Consider the following 19,346-nt stretch of genomic DNA (forward strand, 5'->3'; position numbering starts at 1 on the left):
CTCTGGCAAGTAGCGACACGTGGGCAGCCTCTTAATCGGCTGCCTATGGGGCTGCCGTCCAATTAAAAGCCTGCCCTCAAGAAGGTCAGCAGCCTCACCGCTAGAGCTGGCCATTGGGGCATAGGAACAGGACTAGGTCATTTGGTCAAGTTGCTCCTTGATGAGGCTGTAGCTGCAGGGGAGGGAGAGCAGCTCAATAGCTGGGCACCCTCAAAAGGTGTTCAGGAAGACTGGAAGAAGCTGGGAATTGGCAGCCAGCCTCCAGCAATTGCGAGTGGGTAGCCATGGAGAACTAGCAGCACCTTTGCCATGGGGGCAATCCATTGGCCAAAGAGTGCCCATTGAGAAATGCTCCCTCCACCAGAGCCTGTTGACAGGTTGTCAAGTTTGCCTGGGAAATCTCCCTGCTTGGCAGCGGGTCTCTGGAAGTGTAAAATGTTTCTGAATTAACTACTTAAGTGGCTCAATTGGGCACTCGACATGCACCAATCCACCAATTTTGCCACTGCTGGCAATATGGCATGATGTCAAGAAGTGGGTGGCATTCCTCCCACATTGTGCACCCGCCATTTGCCAGCCCTCCCGCCTCCTTTCAAGTCCCCAAAAGGCCCAGAAAATTCTGGCCTAACTTCCTAGATTTTTGACTTGCTTGCACTATATCTAAACATAGTTTCTCGTGGCAAGGATGAACAAAACCTTTGGCCGTTAATCTCAGTAACATGGATGCAATTTTTTTTCTCTCCACCTGATTTTAAGGCCAGAATTTTCCGTTTGTCGGTTGGGTGTGCCCGACTGACTCAGCGGTGGGCCAACAACCGATTGCCACTGAAGAAACGGGCCATGCCGCCATTTTTTGCCGGCAGGCCAATTAAGGCCCGCCCAGCGGGTTAGCGACTCCCGTGGAGAACGGGAAAACAGTCGGGGGGGCGGGGGGCGGCAGACTGCCGGTTCCAATGGGGCGCTGGCAGCCTGCTCGAGGCAGTGCACCATGGCCACTCATGGAGAGAGGGAGGTAGGTCCGAGTGCACAGCAGCATGAGCAGCAGGAGGGGGGCAGGCTGCAGGAGAGGCCAGCGGGGGGGCCACGGTGCCCCCCGATTTTCCGATGCATGCCTTGCTGTCCTCCAAGAGGTGGGCATCCGTCGGCACCTTCCGTATCTGGAGGATGGGAGGAGGGGGGGCCCCCATGTCGCCAGCCATGCGTGGGAGGAGGTGGGTGGCGCACCCATGATGTGTGGCGCACTGGCACACAGTGCAGGAAACAATTCAATGATTTGCTGCACTCTGGAAGGGTGGGTACCATGTTAGTCTTGGCCATTTGACCCAGAAGGCAGCCTTTAACCACCACCCCCCCCCCCCCCCACCCCCACCACCCCCTTCCAACCATGTCTTGCTGTTGTTACTGCATTGGGCATCTGTCGCACACTGGGTGGGCAAATGGGTACTGACCATGCTTACATCAGCCTTAGTGGTTGAGGAGAAGAAGGGTTCTCCCCACAACATTGGTCTTTGTGGCATTTGAGGAGTCGGGGGGCAACCTGCAGGGGAGGCAGCACGACACATACGCAGACTCCAACACGTGTCATATTGATGGCAATGAGATGGTGCAAGGGGTGCCTCAAGGTGTTTTGGGCAAGTACCATCTGTTGGCATTGGCACCACACCTAGTTGCGCCTCCTTGCCATGGGCGCTAAGAGCCGTGTGATATTCAAAGTGATGGACGCCAAATGTAAATAAGGTAGCTGTTGGGGGAAGAGGGTTGGGACTAGCTGTGCCATCTTCTGGGGACTGATCATCAGTGGTGTGGACAGGAGCTGCTGGATGCCTCAGATGGGCCATTGTGGTTGGGGTGCGGCATGCACGTGCAGAGTACATGAACGATCAGCCTCAATAAATCCTCTTCTTTGTTTTGCAGGCAACAACTCACCATAATGCCCAGGAGCGCCAGAGGGCTGGAGATGGGCGCGCCCTCCTGCAGCGCCTCACGCCTTTTGAAGAGCAGGCCATGGAGCTGGGCAGGAGGCAGTTGGCCGGGGGCGGCAAGGCTGGGGTCCAGCGGCCAGGTATTTGAGGTCCACAGTCTCATCCACTCTGTCTGCCCAGCATCCAAACCACTGATGGTTGCTGCAATCGTTAATGCTGAAACACTGCTCATTCACAGACTGAGACACTCTGACGTGTGGGTCATACAGAAGGGACCCTCCTCCCGTTGAGGATTCGCGTCTCCACCACCTTCCAAAGTCACCTTATCCCATTTGTGACCACTATCACCATGGTCTAACATGTCATTGGATCGCTGCTGCACAGCCAAAGAGTCATTGCATCTGAGGAGGTTTGGGACCTCCAGCACCCTTTCAGCCAGTGCGCCCCACATTAATTTGTCCAAAAGGTCCTCAGCAGCTCAGCTTCGAACCTCATGGCACTCAGCTTGAATGAATGCTACCACGTTACTCATCCCTGCGCCAAGCGGAAATGTTGCCTTCTGCCCACCCGCTCTATGCCCCTCCTTATGGAATGAAGGTCTGCAAGGGACGAGGCACATGCTGAGTCCAGCACTGATGATGTGCCTCTGGAGTTGTCCCCAATGCAGCAGCAGCTGCAGGACAGGCAGCAGGAAGTGCGTTTGCATCTGGCAGGGTTGCATGAGGGAATGCTTCAGTTGTTCTCTGCGACGGAGGTGTCTAGGCAGAGTGCACGTGAAGAATCCGCCCTCAGGGCAGAGCATCAGGATTCCTTCAATGAAAGACTGGCAACTCAGAGAGCGGCTTCCACTAAATGGATCAAAATACGATTGGGTTATGCTCTGACCTGCAAGCCCTCATAGCAGTAAGGGCCACAGGTGGTGTTTTCCATTGTAGGATATGTTGTGAACACCAAGCACCGGTACTCATGCATCTGTGGTGAGCAGGGAGATAGATTCAGACCACACTTCGGCGCAGCAGCTGCCTGCCGTCACTGTGAGCTCCCCTCATGGTGCTCCAGACCAGGGCAGCAGCTCCTCCGCCCCTCTGCCAATCAACATTTCTTCTGTTGAGGCTGCGACAACTGGGAAGGTGCCAGTTCTGGAACTGGCCACTCCCTCCCAGGCAGGGCCATTACAGACTCCACAGGCCAGAGGACACCTGCCAAGGTCATCGAGGCCAATAGGACAGCAGAGTCAGCAGGCTGTCTCTCAAGCCACTCCAAGCGATGGGGCCAGCACCTAGATGTAGCACCCGAAAATGTAAGCATAAGGCACCTTAGGCACTCCACGGGTATGTCACTGGTGATTTGGTGTTGGTCTTAGAATAGGGACCCAAATTTTTGTGATCGCTTACAATTTTTGTTTTGGACAAAATAAAGTCCACCTTTGTAACCATGGCTGAGGGTCTTTTGTTTGTGGTGCATTTTTCTTTTTCACATATTTACGAGTGTTTGAGTGGACACTGATGTTTCTGTACTAAGCCCTTAGTTGCAGCTGATGAGGTGGAAGATGTAGCACCTAAGTGCCACGTGTGGAAGTGCCAGGCAATGCTGGTCCTGCAGATCCATGTGTGTGGAGCTAGCTGAAGGTTCATTGGATTAAATTGTCCCAGGTGTCCTTGCCTCCTTGGTGTAGTAGCGGGTCAGCGTGCTGCCCCTCATCAATCGCCCTGTGCTTCCCCATCCTCTGAGGCACAGCTGGATTCATCATGTGCAGCTTCATCCACTGCATCAAGGTCTTCATCGTCAACTGCATCCCCCCTTTCCAGCGCAAGATTGTGCAGTGCGTAGCAGACTACCACTATCAGAGAGACGCGATCTGGGGGGGTACTGGAGTGCGCCCGAGTGGTCCAAGCAACGGAAGCGCATCTTGAGAAGACCAATGGTTCTCTCCACCACAGCCCTTGTGATACCGTGGCTCCTATTGTACCGCTGCTCAGCTTCTGTTCTTGGATGGCGTCATGAGCCACCTTCTGAAGGGATAGCCCTTGTCACCCAGCAGCCATCCATCCAGCCGAGCAGGAGCACTGAAGACCCCCGGCAACTGGGAGTGTCTGAGGATGTAGGCGTCGTGGGAGCTGCCTGGGTACCTTGCACAAACTTGTAGAATCAGCATCCTGTGGTCACACACTATCTGCACATTCATGGAGTGGAAGCCCTTCTTGTTGACGAAGGCACCAGGCTCATCTGCTGGCGCCTTGATGGCCACACGTGGACAGTCTATTGCACCCTGGATGCGGGGGAAGCCAGCAATGGCCACGAAGCCTCTGGCTCACTGTGCCTGACTTGCCTGGTCGCAGCGGAAGTGGATGAAGGTGGATACCCATCTGAACAGAGCGTCTGTAACCTGCTTGACACAAGTGTGGACAGCTGATTGGGAGACACCACAAAAATCACCCACCGAGCCCTGGAAGGAGCCAGAGGCATAGAAGTGGAGGGCAACTGTGAGCTTTAGAGTCGCTGGCATGGGTTGTCCACCCACACAGTTAGGGGAGATCTCAAGGCCAATCATCTGACAGATATAGCTGACTGTCTCCCTTGAGAGTCGGAGCTTCCTTTGGCACTGCACCTCAGTCATATTGAGGTAGCTGCTTCGCCGCCTGTATACCTTGATAGCAGGATAGTGTCGTCTTCTGTGGCCCCTTGTACCTTAGATAACCTTGGCCCTGCGTTCCTTGTGCCTGGCCTCCCAAAGGTGGCTCCGCTGGAGGCTGATTGTCCAGTCCTGGCCTCCTCCTTATTCTATCCCTCCCTTCCTCCTCCTCAGGGAATCTGCCTCCACTGCAGAGGTCAGAACCCATAGCCCCGGGCTAAATGGAGGCCTCTGGAAAGCTGCAAGGCCAAAAAAGAATGCTGTTTCCAGAATGCTTTCACTTTACACAACAACCTCTTGGACATCAATGAGAACTACTAACAATCACACAGGTATGTCTTAAATACTTTCATCAATTATAACTTCGTGAAAAACATGAATAACCCCCCTTTGAGTCCACATAGCCCGACATTGCAAAAGTTCTCTTAAATAATCTCCTACCCGTCTTCCCGTTGGGCCCGTGCACCGACCCGAAGTTCGCACGGGCCCCTCAAAATCGTACACAATTGGCAAGTTAAAGGGCTTAACGAGCCCTTCAATTAATGGCGGGCAAACTGATCGCGCCCGCCCACCAAACTATCGCGATGGCACGCACTGATGTCGGCACGCTCATGCAATGTCAGCGCACGTCGTTTTACGCACTGACGTGCAGGCTACGCCATCTGCATGTCAGCCGGAACATGGTGTAACTGTAAAATCTGCCCTCAGTTACACTTTTATTCACGCTTTGAAATAATCTGCAAACTTGGGGTTTTACTTTATCTGCTGGTAGAATTGTAACTTCGCTCATGGCCCTCAAGGTTGAGTGCCACTAATGCATCAAATGTTATAGCATTTATCAAATTTAATGCAATGTTTATAGTTTGAGGCACCAAGTTTGTAATGTAAACCATAGGTTCGCTGTTGATGTGTTCAGGCCTTTAATTAAGATATTCATGGATACTGAGCGAAGTGCAGGAAATTGGAAACAGGGATTTTTCATCAATCAAGAAAACTCCCAAGTAGAGTCAAAACATGATTTTCTTTCAGTGGCACTGTTTTAGGCAGCTCTTGATACAATCTCACTCTCATAAGAACAGTTCCTGGATTTGCAACCCTTCCAAAACCTGCCACTAAATAAGTTTTGCAAATAAGATGCCAGGCGATGACCACCTCCAACGAGACAAAAGATAACCATCACCTCTTGATGTTAAATGGCATCACTGAATCCCCCACTATCAACATCCTGGGGGGGTTACCATTGTCCAGAAACTCAACTGGACTAGCCATATACGTACCTGCTACAAAAGCAGGTCAGAGGCTAGGAATCCTGTGGGGAGTAACTCACCTCCTGATTCCCCAAAGCCTGTCCACCGTCTACAAGGCACAAGTCAGGAGTGTGATGGAATACTCCCCACTTGCTTGGTTGCTCCCACAACACTCAAGAAGCTTGACACTATCCAGAGCGAAGCAGCCCATTTGATTGGCCACAATTACAAACATTCACTCCCTCCACCACTGATCCACAGTAGCAGCTAGTGTGTACCGTCTACAAGATGCATTGCAGGAATTCACCAAGGCCCCTTAGACAGCACCTTCCAAACCCATGACTACTACCATCTAGAAGGACAAGGGCAGCAGATAGATGGCAACACCACCACCTGATAGTTCCCCTCCAAGTCACTCACCATTCTGACTTGGAAATATATCAGCATTCCTTCACTGTCGCTGGGTCAAAATCCTGGAACTCCCTTCTTAACCGCCGTGGGTGTACCTACACCACATGGACTGCAGCAGTTGAAGACGACAGCGCACCACCACCTTCTCAAGGGCAATTAGGGATGGGCAATAAATGCTGGCCTAGCCAGCCCATGAACAAATTTAAAAGAAACACATAAAATAGTAAGAACACTTACGGGATTGTCAATATACAGCACTGAATATTTTGATGTCCATGGTACCTTCCGTGCCTTCACTAGATTTGAGCATATATATATGTAAAAAGAAAATGTTAAATTAGCAAGCAAAAGTCACTGAATTTAAAACTTGAAAGATTAGTTCTCTTTGATGATCAGTTCTCAAAGCCAACAAAATTGCTGGCTCTTTATGTTTCATTAAGATTTGGTCAAATTTGACTGAGGACTTATGACCTGTACCAAAGGTGGGAAAACATTTCTGCACCCAGTGATGTGTCATTATGCCAATATCCAGCATGTCTAATCCACATAAGAAGGTGGCCGCCAAGAACAGAAAGAGCGTTAAAATTCAATCAGTTCATAAATTTCAATCCCACTATTTTTAGGCATTAACCTCATAATTAATTTCAAAGCACCAGAAATAAAGAGCGTGTTGTGTGTGAAAATATTCAATTGTATTGAAAAATTTTCACAAAAGAACCACAAACGTGGATGAACTACCAGCACCAGGTGTGTTTCTGCAACCTGAAGTTCCCAATCTGCACCACAATTTGGAGCATTGGTTTCTACTTGCTGGATATGTGTTACTGCCAGTATAAGGCTATTCACGCATATAAGTAAGTTCTGTGCTCTTATATGAGTAAGTTAATGAACATGAAAGAATGTGAGGGTAGAGATATAAGAACATAGGAGCAGGAGTAGGCCTTGGCCCCTCGATCCTGCTCTGCCATTTAACCAGATCACGGTTGATCTTTTACCTCAATGCCATCTTCCTGCACTTGTCCGATATCCATTAATGTCAATGGTATCTAGAAATCTATCAATTTCTTCCTTATGTATACTCAATATATGAGCTTCCACAATCCTCTGGAGTAGAGAATTCCAAAGATTCACCACCCTCTGGCTGAAGAAATTCCTCTTCATCTTGGTCCTAAATGGCTCTTATACTGAGATGGTGTGCCCTGTTTCTAGCACCCACAACCAGGGGCAACATCCTTCCTGCATCTACCCTGTTGAGCCTTCTACAAAATTCAATGAGATAATCTCTCATTCTTCTCAACTCTAGAGAATACAGGACCAGTCTTCTCAATCTATCCTCATAGGACAATCCTGCAATCCCAGGGATTAGACTGGTGAACCTTCATTGCACTCCCTCTATGCCCAGTATATCCTTCCTTGGGTAAGGAGACCAAAACTGCACATAATACCCCGGGTGTGGTCTCACCAAGGCACTATACAACTGCAGGAAGACTTCCTTATCCCTGTACTCAAATCCCCTTGCAATAATGGCTAACATAGCATTTGCCTTTCTAATTGTTTGTTGCGCTTGCATGTTAGCTTTCAGTGACTTAGAAACAAGAACACCCAGGTCTCTTTGGACATCAACATTTCCCAATCTCTACCCATTTAAGAAGTACTCTGCATTCCTGTTTTTCCTACCAAAGTCCTTATCGTCACATTTTTTCACATTATATTCCATCTGCCATGTCCTTGCCCACTCAGTTTGTATAAATCTCCTTGAAGCCTCTTTGCATCCTCCTCATAACTCACATTGCCATCAAATTTTGTTTTTAATCAGCAAACTTGAAAATATTACATTTGGTCCCCACATCCAAATCATTAATATAGATTGTGAACAGCTGGGGCCCAAGCACTGATCCTTGCAGTACTCAACTAGTCACAGCCTGCTATCCTGAGGATGATCCATTTATCCCTACTCTGTTTTCTGTCCTTAACCAACCTTCAATCCATGCTAGTATATTGCCCCCAATCCCACAAGCTCTAATTTTGGTTACTAACCCTCTTGTATGGGACCTTATCGAAAGCCTTCTGATAAGCCAAATGTACCATATCCACCGGTTCTCCCTTATCTATACTCAAAAAGCTCCAACAGGTTTGTCAAACATGATTTTCCTTTCATAACTCTATGTTGAGTCTGCCCAATCTTACCACTATTTTCAAAATGCCCAGTTATCACATCCTTTCGAATAGATTCTAGCATTTTCCCTACTACTGATGTCAGGCTAACAGGTCAGTATTTCCTTGTTTTCTCTCTCCCTCCTTTCTTAAATATAGCAGGGTTACATTTGCTACCTTCCAATCTGAAACAGCATACAACAGTTAATGAGAAACCATTGCTATCTCACAACACCAACAAAATCCTACATCTGTTTAGCAACAAAAGGAGGGAAGGGGAGGGGGTGTTGGAGAAGTGAAGTGAGTGCCAATTCTTCATTCATACAATGTCAAATAAATATTGCATGGGCAATAGCCAAGCAGAAAACAAGCACTTGCAAAAAAGAATTATTGTAGTTCCTTTCTTGAAGCACAAAGTTAAAAAATATATAATTCAACATCAGTTCACGACTTATATACAGCTTAGCATTTTACATTAAAGCAGGAAACAATAATTCAGAATAAATTGAAAAGTTCAAACAAGTGATTTTTTTTAAAATAACTGAGCGGCCTGTTCAAAGCATTCATGGGGAAAACAAACCACACATTTCAAAGGAAGAACAACAGCTAGATTTTGGGATATGGAGTCAACATATCCACCCTATAAGATCAAAGTTATACCTACATGTAAGATTTTTAGTGACAACATATGGTCCATGTTCAACAAAAAGCCCAAACATTGATGAGCCTCCAGGGCCACCTTGAAGCCACAGCAATACAGGGGCATTCTGTGGGAGTGTCTGTAAAAGCATACACAGTTATCATTAAATCACAAATAAAAACACTAATATGATGAATGGCATAGGGTCTGGGGAAAATGCCCATGAGGATAAGGGGAAGAAATGATTGTACAACATTAAAACCTATTTAAATTGCATCTACAAGGGGAAAGAACCAGTTTTTCTTCAAAACAAACCCAAAAGACAAATGAGCAGGAACTAACAGATAGTAAGTTTAATACACAACCTGGGAAAAGAAGTGCAACAAATAAAAGAGTCTTTACAGACGCTGCAAATTTCAGTGCCTCTAGAAGTCCGTGGGGAAAGGGTTGACTATAGCAGACGGTCAAGAATTGGATTTTTGTTGGATCCAGTAGGATTGTAAAATCAACCAGCAGCTGGTCTCAAAAATCTGCTGTGCTGCACAATGAAAATCACACTTTTATAAAAATATTTATTTTTAAATGATGATTTCAGATGTGCTTTTGTGCATCAGATTGAAGGGTGTTGGGTCTGTGGAATGATACTTTTCTTTACTGCCCTGTCCCATATTCATCATTCAGTCAAGCATTCCTTGTGCAGGTAAGATACAGCCAAGTGCATCAGGAATCTTCTCCTATTCTAGTTTAGCCTTTAACACAACCCCTTCTACTCAGCAAAGGGAGTCTTTCACAGGTATCATTGAGCATGATTAATAGTTTATGAGGAATTACAGAGTATTTTTCATTTTGGTACACGCACTGAGATTTACATTAAGATGCCCCAAACTCATTTTATGTCGGAACTATACAGTTGTTTTATCCATTAGGCGATGATAGATTTCAACCTGAGGCTGTGATAACCATGCAGTTCAAGAGGATAGCAACAAAAAGAAAAAGATAGACTTGCATTTATGTATTGCCTAGCACAACATTCATATGTTCCAAATGTGTAATGCAGCAAGTAATTTGTGCAGAGTCAGGTTCCACAAACTGCAATGTGATAATGGCCAGATCATCTGATTTTAATATGTTGGTTGGCCTCGACACCAGGAAGAATATCCCTGCTCTTTTTCAAATAGTGTCCTGGAATATTTTACATCCACCCAAGAGGTTAGAAGAGACCTCAGTTTAATATTTCATCTAAAAGATGGGAACGGTAGTAGGATAGAGGTAGGAGAGAAACTAGAATGGATGAGAAAGGAGTTGCTGGGTGCTACATTTATGCCACATCGGTGAAGTACAAACTGTACCCTTGGTGACTCCCTTCCATGTCATGTCACCCAACACCTCACATGCAAAAGGGCAGAATAATGGGACAAAGGAGCAGAAGAGCAAGGAGTGAAGTAGAAACAGGAGATGAATAGAGGTGAGAAGGCAATCGAAACAAAAAGAAGAGAAAAGTGATACAAGGACAACTAAGGGTATTAAGTCGGGACTCTTGTGTTCTGATTCAGCTTGAAAAATACCACAGGGAAATCTATAGAAATCTATTTAAAGTTTTACATGTAACATTCAATTCCTATACCTACAGGAAGATCACCATGTTACTTTAGCCATGATTAGGTGCCACACATAATTTTATCTGGTGAGGTTTAAGTTTCCAACTACCTGTGATTGCAGTTTCTCCCAATATTTGATCCTGTAAGGTACGAAGCTGTCATCTGTCTGCGTTTTACTGAAATAAAATTCCGGTCTCTCCAAGCTCCCTCCAGATTTTTTTGACCCCCCCACCAGTTCAATGTCATGATTTTAAACAATAGCAAATGACTATTGTTGGTATCTGGTTTCCTTTATATTTTTAGATATAATTTTCTTACTGACTGATATTTTTTAACTCAACAAATCTTATTTGTCACCTTGATGTCCCCTGATCCGTGTGTGTGTCTGGCTCTCACTGTTTTGTTCCCATTCTCTCTATGTTGGCTTCCCCACTCTCCTCTGTAACTGCCTCCCTCCACTTCCTCCCCATGCTCATTCTGCAACTCGTGTTTCTGACCACTTTGACAGCCCGTACTCTCTCTCCTCTCTATCCATCATTTCTATCCAGTTCAGCTGTTCTTTCCATCCTCATTTCCTTTCTCTCGCCTTCACTACTACCATTTAATTCCCTGCTTTCTTTCCATTCCTCTGTGGCTGCCTCTGTCTGCTTTTCAATCTGTTCTCTCTCCAGTCCTCTGTTGCTTTTCATGTCCATTTAAGTCTCCTTTGTCTGCTTCAGTCACCTACCCACCACCCGCCACTCTCTGCTTCCCTACGGCTCGTCAAGAAAAGGGAAACTCATCAAACAACAAAAGCATTTATAACAGATTGTTAATCAGCCTACAAATCTTTCTACTTCTTTGCACTATTCTTCAATGAAACAGTATAAAGATACAACACAATCCTCCAATTCTTCTTTTCAAGACTGAAAAGCCCCAATTTTCCTCATACGAAGAATCAGTCTTATGGCTCTACACTGCCTCCAGCACTTGCGTCTTGGTGACCAAAACTAGATAGAGTATTCAAGGTTTCATTGATTCAAAGCGTGTTTTGACCAGAATAAAATATAGTTTGATTATTACTTCCTTGAAGGAGTGCATAAGAGGCCATAGTTGGAGGACATAGCTTTGAGTATTGTAAGGCTGGAGGAGATCACAAAATAGGGAGGAGGCTTGAACATGAAAATGGGAATTTTAAGTTAAAGCATTGGTAGACCGGGAGATAACACAGGGGTAATGGAGTAATTGTGACAAACAAGCAGTGCAAGTTACATGCACGGTCTTCAATGTATTATGTGGATTATATAGATAAACAGAAATAGACAGAAAAACACACGAGATCTGCAAGGCAATTTGCCTAAAATGTTTGGGAAGCAAATCGCTATGCACAAGCTGAAGAGAACGTGCTATAAACAGTGATGGGAGTAAGATATGAAGCTAACCTACTACTGCCCTCTGGAGGAAAGTTTAGCAAGACTGAGGAAATTAATTTTGCACTTCTAGGGGTGGTTTTCCTGGATTTTAAAAAAATCATTCTATGCTTAAAGGTTAAACCTAAAGTATCATGGCTATTTGTGTAATACATGAGATCAACAGGTTCAATTTTAGAGGCAGAAATTAATTCAACATTAAAGTTTATAAATAGTAGAATGGGGAATATTAAACAGTCCTGCATCTATGGTCAAGATATTAACTTGCAGGTTTCTCAGCATGCTGTGGAGTTTCAACTCGCCCCTTTGACAAATTCTCTACTTGGAAGTCAGCTTGATTAACAGTTGGGCATGAAGGACTCCAGAGCAGGCCACAGGAGCAGTAGGAAGTCTGCAGCTGTTACTAAGATCCCAGGGGTGGGGTGGATGGCTCCATTCCCCAATCTCAGAGGTCTTTGTAGGGGAACGTCTGATGCAACCTGTCTGATTTTATACACCTCTGAAGTCAACACAGAGTAAAATCAGGTGGAGTGTAAATCACATATCTGACCCAAACCTGCCCCATTCTCCTTGTGCCGGTTAGATTAAAAATCGGGGCTAAAATTACTGCATAACATTTGTACAGGTCACCAGATGTCAGTTGGATAGCATGTTAAAAATTGCTGAGTGCAAAAATTTTCATGCAAACATTTGATTTGTTTGGGATTTTTAACCTCTTGAAATGCTCTAATTGACCCTGGCTAGGGAGGAGGGGAAATCAGGGAATGTTTCCATCTCTGATCACCCCCATGCTCACAGAAATTCGCTTCCTCAATACACTGAAACCTTGCCTTCTTTGAGAGTGGCAGCCTGTGTAGAGCAGCACAACAGCAGAAGCAGCATCGTAAGGAAAGGAAGAACTCAAAAGGAAAAAGTTATAACCACCTAACAAGAAAATACACATTATGAGAAAGAACCCTGTTCTAAATTTTATCACTGTTCAAGGTTTTGACATAAAATTGGTTGATTTTTTTCTTACTTCAGCTGCAAATTATTTTCAAGATATGAATTCGGCAATAGAGACTAAGTGGTCAAAGATATTATTTCCCTTAACATTCCCTGCACCATGTATGATTATTACTTTCAGTGCTGCAAAAGGTTAAACGTGAGCATAGCAAGTTTCCTTTTCCACCCTTGTCAATTTAGAATCTTTACGAAGTTTTGATATATAAATCCGAACAAGTCAAAAATCTACACTCAGCTGATGTTACACTCTTTCTGGAGTACTTAGAAAAAAATCTTTAGTTTCTACGTGCTATAATGAACATTTACCTGTGCAGGGAAAAACCAGAAGAAAAGGTTGCTATTATAGGACTTATTCACGGTCAGAAATCCAGAGTAGCTCTTCACAGCTGGACCTTCTAGAGGGCCCACTAAACTCAATTCCCTAGCTGAAAAAAAGTGAACAGAGTTAATACTTTTACACACTGGAGTCCAAAGTAACTCTATATTTGTTAAAAGATCATCATTTCTTCACAATTTTTAACTTGCAGGAGTCAAAACTCAAAACAGATGAGTAATTTAAACAACACAGAACTGGAAAATAGCTTTGAATAAAGTCCCATAACCAAGGCCATAGCTCCAAGGTCACTAAATAAGGTGAATGTCACTTTATTACATTGAATTTCAGGATTTTCAAATTAGTGCATTGGGATCACATTCTATAATTTGATAACATGGGTGAGGTTTTAACTTAGGAGGAGGAACTCATCTGCTCAACAGCTGCTGAAAGCCTCATCAATGCCTTTGTTACTTCCAGAATTGTCTATTCCAATACACTACTGGCTGGCCTCCAACTTCCACTCTCCATAAACTTGAGCTCATCCAAAACCCTGCTCTCTAACGCACACCAATTCCTTTTTACCCGTCATCCTTGCTCTTGCTGACCTACACTGGTTGAGCAATGCCTCGATTTTAAAATTCTCATCTTTGATTTCAAATCCCTCCACAGCCTGAACCTCCCTATCTCTATTACCTCTACCAGCCCTACAACCCCTTGAAATATCTCCAATCCAACAATTTTGATCTTTTATGCTTCCTTGATTTTAATCACTTCACCAGCTTCAGCTGCCCAGGCCCCAAGCTCAAGAATTCCCTCCCTAAACCTCTCCACTTTACTACTGCTCTTTTCTTCTTCAAGACACTGCTTAAAACCTACTTCTTTGACCAAGCTTTCTGTCATCTGTCCTCACTTACATGGATTTGGGTCAAATTTTGTTTGATAACGCTCCTGTGAAGTGCTTTGGGATATATTACTACATTAATGGTGCTACCTAAATGTAGTTGTTAATGTTTAAAAGTACTAAACTACACAATAAAGGGGTATTGGGAATGCCAGATGAGCTGCAGTTTCCCCTTCTAATTCTATTTTATTAACACCTGAAAATTAATTACTTAAAAATGATTCAATCTTTGGAGCCTGTCAACATTTACAAAACATTCCAATTTCACTTATTTTAGCTTGCCGTCAGAAACACAGTTGAATTAATACCTGAATTATGAATTGCCAGAAACCTATTAGTCTATAAATCATATTCAGAAACTTTTCATAATTAATTATAATCAAAGCAAACTAACTGGAAGATAAAGGGAATGGGAAAATTCTAAATGTATCCTTCCCAGTTGGAGTTAAATGAGTTGTTGTTTGCAATTATATTGAATGTAGGTCAATATTTATTCTCACCTTTTTCAATTTCTCCAGATTCCAGGTAAGGAGTGAGAAAGAGGGGTTTTCCAGGATCTACCTTTGGTGGAGTAGAAACTTTGACACCTTTAAACATGTGACGGAGAAAAGTAAACTTTCCAGATATACAACATGTCTGAATGGAAGCGAGTGCAATGACCAGTAGTCGTGTGTGCCACATCCTAAAGCAGATGAGCAGAAAGTTTATTCAGTTTTAGGAGAAGAAGAAAGCTTCCCATTTCTTTGTTGCATGCAACTGTAAAGTTGTACATTAAATTATAGTTAAACAGTTTGACACAGTAAAATCATTAATTAGAAAAATCATTGTAAGATAACGAATTGATGCTTTATAAGTTCAACATTGACGAAGATGATGAGCTGCCTTGACTGAGAGGAATGAGTGGAGCTGCAACACGTGTTGTTCTGAGGTGTGCAGGAGAATGCTGGGGAATTCAGGAATCAGGCTTGAGGGTTAGAGCCTGAAAATGGGACACCACTCACCTTTCCTTCCCTAATGAAGTCATCAAACTCCTTGGGGCACTGAATCCAGCTGCGTGGCATTATACTCCTGCTGCTCACTTCTTCAGCTATTTCTTCACCTGCTTGGTTTGTGAGGCTGGTCTCCTCCTCCTGTCTAGGGACCAATGCTTCTCTTTGGGTGCTCACAGCCAGGGTCCGAGATGGGGGATGAGTGCTAATCACCAATCACCAGGGTCCTTGCCTTCAGGGGACCTGGGCTTGACAGCACTGTCCCCTCTCTCAAGTGGCCTTATTTTGCTCGCAAACACACACCCAGTGGGCACTCTACTCCAGGACAAAGTTCCAATACTCAAGATCGGATTGTCCTGGAATGAGAGCCCAAGTCCCTTTGTTTTGATAGCCAGGGTGCATTCTGGGACACGTGGTGTACCCTTGGCCATGTGTCTGCCCTCCGGCACAGGTGACAGCCCACTAAAAGGCAGCAGGAGTCAAGATGGGGAGGACAGGAGGAGTGGCGGCTGCAGCAAGGCCCAGGGCAGCTGGAGATTTAAATAAGGCCGAGAGGAAGCTCACCTTGCCACCTTCACAGCCCCCTAGAACTCCTCTTCAGCAATATTGATCTCCAAACCTCCCAGGCTGTGGGTGAGTGAGTGAATGCCAGTTGTGAAAGACCATAGCAAGACATTGACCCTTCTTTCTACTAGTTTAAGATTGGGCAACTGCAGTTCAAGTAGAAAACGTGAAGTGATAAATTTTTGAAGTAAGAATGGGGAAAGGAGATATAGACATCAAGAGTAAGACATTAAATGGAGCAGAGGAATCTTATTATGCAGATACAGGTTCTTAAAAAGATAGAGTACAAGTACATAGGGCCATGAAAAAGACAAACAAATCCTTGATGTGTCTAGAAGTACAGAATGCAAAGGAAAGGAGGTAATATTGGAATTTTACAGGACCATAATTAAACCATACTTGGGGTTACCGTGTAGCTTTGAGAGCTCTCAATCAGAAAGTATATAAAAGTAATAGAAAACGTGCATTGTAGGTTCCCTATTGAAGGACAAGGAGGTAGAGTTAAGAAGAGAAACTTGAGAAGTTTAAGTTTTTTCACTAAAGTTACAAAGAATGAGTGAGCGTGTGAGAATGTGTGTGCGAGAGAGAATCCTGAGAGTGGGAATGAGACACACACAAACACACCCTCCTCCCATTACTGCCTCCCAAAAAAACCTACCCACACACTGCACTCAGAGAAGAGAAAATCCAGGCTGAAGGCAACCCGCTTCCAACCCCCACTCCCATAAGAATTCTGTTGAGGTCAGCTCAAAGTGTGCGACACCAGAGGCAAATGCAAGATCAGTGTTAGTTAAACCTAATACCTTAAGCTCAGCTCCAGTCCCCTCCTCCTTTCCTGGTGACCAACATTTGGGGCCTAGTCTCTCTCTAGCTCTCCTTCTTAAACAAAAAGACAAAGAAAGGTTTTTAATAGTTAGCTCTGCTGCCTGGCACTTTTAATGGTCATTTTTATTAAGTACTCATTTTTAAAAAAATTATCAAGTTATTGCTTTGACATTGTTTTTTTGCTCAACAAGTTATAGAGTCAGAGGTCTACAGCACAGAAAAATGCCCTTTGATCCATCGAGTCTGCGCCGGTCAAACACCTAGCTATTCTAATCCCGTTTCCAGCACTAGGCCCATAGCCTTGTATGCCATGGCATCGCAACTGCACATCCAAATACTTCTTAAATGTTATGAGGGTATCTGCCTCTACCACACTTTCAGGCAGTGAGTTGCAGATTCCCACCACCCTCTGGGTGAAAAAATTCTTCCTCACATCCCCTCTAAACCTCCTGCCCCTTACCTTAAATCTATGCCCCCTGGTTATTGATCCCTCCACCAAGGGGAAATGTTCCTTCCTGTCTACCCTATCTATGCCCCTCATAATTTTATATACATCAATCATGTCCCCTCTCAATCTCCTCTGCTCCAGGGATAATAACTCCAGTCTATCCAATCTCTCCTCATAACTAAAACTCTCCAGACCAGGCAACATCCTGGTAAATCTCCTCTGCACTCTCCCTCTAGTGCCATCACATCCTTCCTATAATGCGAATTCCAGAACTAAACACAATACTCCAGCTGTGGCCTAACCAGCATTTTATACAGTTCCAGCATAACCTCCCTGCTCTTATATTCTATACGTCGACTAATAAAGGCGAGTGTCCCATATGCCTTCTTAACTACCATATCTACCTGTCCCGCTACCTTAAAGGACCAGTAGACGTGCACACCAAGGTCCCTCTGATCCTCAGTACTTCACAGGGTCCCACCATTCATTGTGTATTCCTGTGCCTTCTTTGTCCTGTCCAAGTGCATCACCTCACACTTACCTGGATTAAATTCCATTTGCCACTGATCAACCCATCTGACTAGCCCATCTATACCCTCCTGTAATCTACACCCCTCGAACATCACCCTCTGCTTTGCCGCTTAGCCAATTCTGGGTCCAATTTGCCAAATTGCCTTGAATTCCATAGGCTCTTACCTGTTTGTTTTATCTTCATAAATTTAAAAAAGTTATGTTTAATGTTAATGTTTATTTTTATGTTGTGCCAAATCAGATCTTAACAGCTGGGTTTCTTGCTGAAGGTGAATGAGAGGCTCACAACAAGTCGGGTTGCTTTTTGGAGGGCTGGAAAAGAGGGTTATTTTTACTCCGATAAAAACGGAATGTTGGAAATGCTCAGCAAGTCTGGCAGCACCTGTGCAGAGAGAAACAGGGGTCAGTGACCCTTCGTCAGAACTAATGCAGATCATGGACCTGAAGTGTTGACTCTCTTTCTATCTACACAGATGCTGCCTGGCCTGAGTAGTTCTAGCATTTCCTGTTCATATTCCAGATTTCCAACATCTGCAGTAATTTGCACTTCTATTATATGCTCCATTTGTAAGTCTGGTTAGTTTCAATTTAAAAATGAGAAAGTATTTATTATTCAATGCAAAAAGCCTAATTTTTCAGTGAACAAAGCCCACTTGTGTGGATAGAAATAGCACATTACTGCAGGTGAATTGGCTGGTGCTACTTTACTGAAAGGTTTTGCCATTTTTAAACTTGGATGTGAAACCAGGAGTCATGTGCCAATACAATACATCACTGTTAATTCTAGATATTCTCATTTGTACATGGGATTGTTGTTTGAGGTGCAAGTCTTTGGATGTTGCAACTTGGATATTGTATTAGGCCAGGTTGAAAGCAAGCAAGCTGGGTGCATAATATGTACGGCCAAGTTGTGTGTAATTGTCTGACAAAACCATGTTTGTAAAGTATCTTGCTGAAACCTGAGTTTTTGATGGGTTTTATAAGTAGAGACGTGGAGTACAAAAGCCAAGAGGTTTTGCTATGTTGACTATGGTTCCCAAATATGGGCAGCAGAAGGATGTGAGGGAAAGGGTTAAAGTGGGGAATAAGAGGCCTGGAAACAGGAGAAGCACCAGGGCCAAAGATTTCTCTCCCTGGCCTTGCTCACAGCCCGCAGCATGATCTCTAGGGAAGCAACCTTTCCAAATTGCACATCCATTCTTCTGGTCACTGTATACTCAGTGAGAGACCTGAGCCCTGAGCCGTCCCAATGTCACTCTAAATAGAAATCCTTCAATTGACACCCTTCAATTCAACACACCCACACTCTGATTGGTGGGAAACCGGGAAGCGGGATACTAATACCATGATTTGAGTTAAAGGCAAAAGTTGATGCAAATCCCTGATTTGTTTGCTGAAGCAAACAGATTCCCCTATCCATTGCTGGCCCCCCCTCCGCACCCACTGCTGTGAATGGGTCTTCTACATGAAATTTCTGTCCGGAATGTTGCGCAGATAAGCATAAATATAGCTAAAAAGATAGAAATTAAAGGAAAGAAAAGAAAAAGAAACAAAAAAGAATCAAGATTTAAATTCAGTCTTTAGATATTTTACTTTTTGCAAATTAGATAGCAAATCCTAGCAAAATATATGAGTTTACTCACCTGAACTCCCAACCAAGAAATCTATAGCAATATTCTCCACAACTCTGGAAAGAATGCATATTCATGGACAGTACTATTTTCACATGTCAAATTGCTAAATTCCATAGGAAT

At 44.4% G+C, this 19,346-nt stretch overlaps 1 protein-coding gene across 5 annotated transcripts in view; it reads right to left on the reverse strand.

The window, feature by feature from the left end:
* cpvl (carboxypeptidase vitellogenic like) overlaps positions 1 to 19,346 on the reverse strand; it is a 102,893-nt gene that overhangs the window by 75,316 nt on the left and 8,231 nt on the right. For 2 of the 5 annotated variants that reach the window (XM_041185082.1, XM_041185086.1), the window contains exons 2-6: positions 16,592 to 16,667; positions 14,736 to 14,917; positions 13,325 to 13,443; positions 9,031 to 9,145; positions 6,450 to 6,508 (exon numbers count right to left, since the gene is read on the reverse strand). In XM_041185082.1, coding sequence (XP_041041016.1) covers positions 6,450 to 6,508; positions 9,031 to 9,145; positions 13,325 to 13,443; positions 14,736 to 14,916 — 474 coding nt within the window. In that variant the 5' untranslated portion in view covers position 14,917; positions 16,592 to 16,667. The remainder of the gene's footprint in view (positions 1 to 6,449; positions 6,509 to 9,030; positions 9,146 to 13,324; positions 13,444 to 14,735; positions 14,918 to 16,591; positions 16,668 to 19,346) is intronic. The other 3 variants (XM_041185087.1, XM_041185085.1, XM_041185083.1) reach the window with 2 other exon arrangements.

The sequence above is a fragment of the Carcharodon carcharias genome, chromosome 3 (genome assembly GCF_017639515.1).
Source record: "Carcharodon carcharias isolate sCarCar2 chromosome 3, sCarCar2.pri, whole genome shotgun sequence".
Lineage (NCBI taxonomy): Eukaryota > Metazoa > Chordata > Chondrichthyes > Lamniformes > Lamnidae > Carcharodon > Carcharodon carcharias.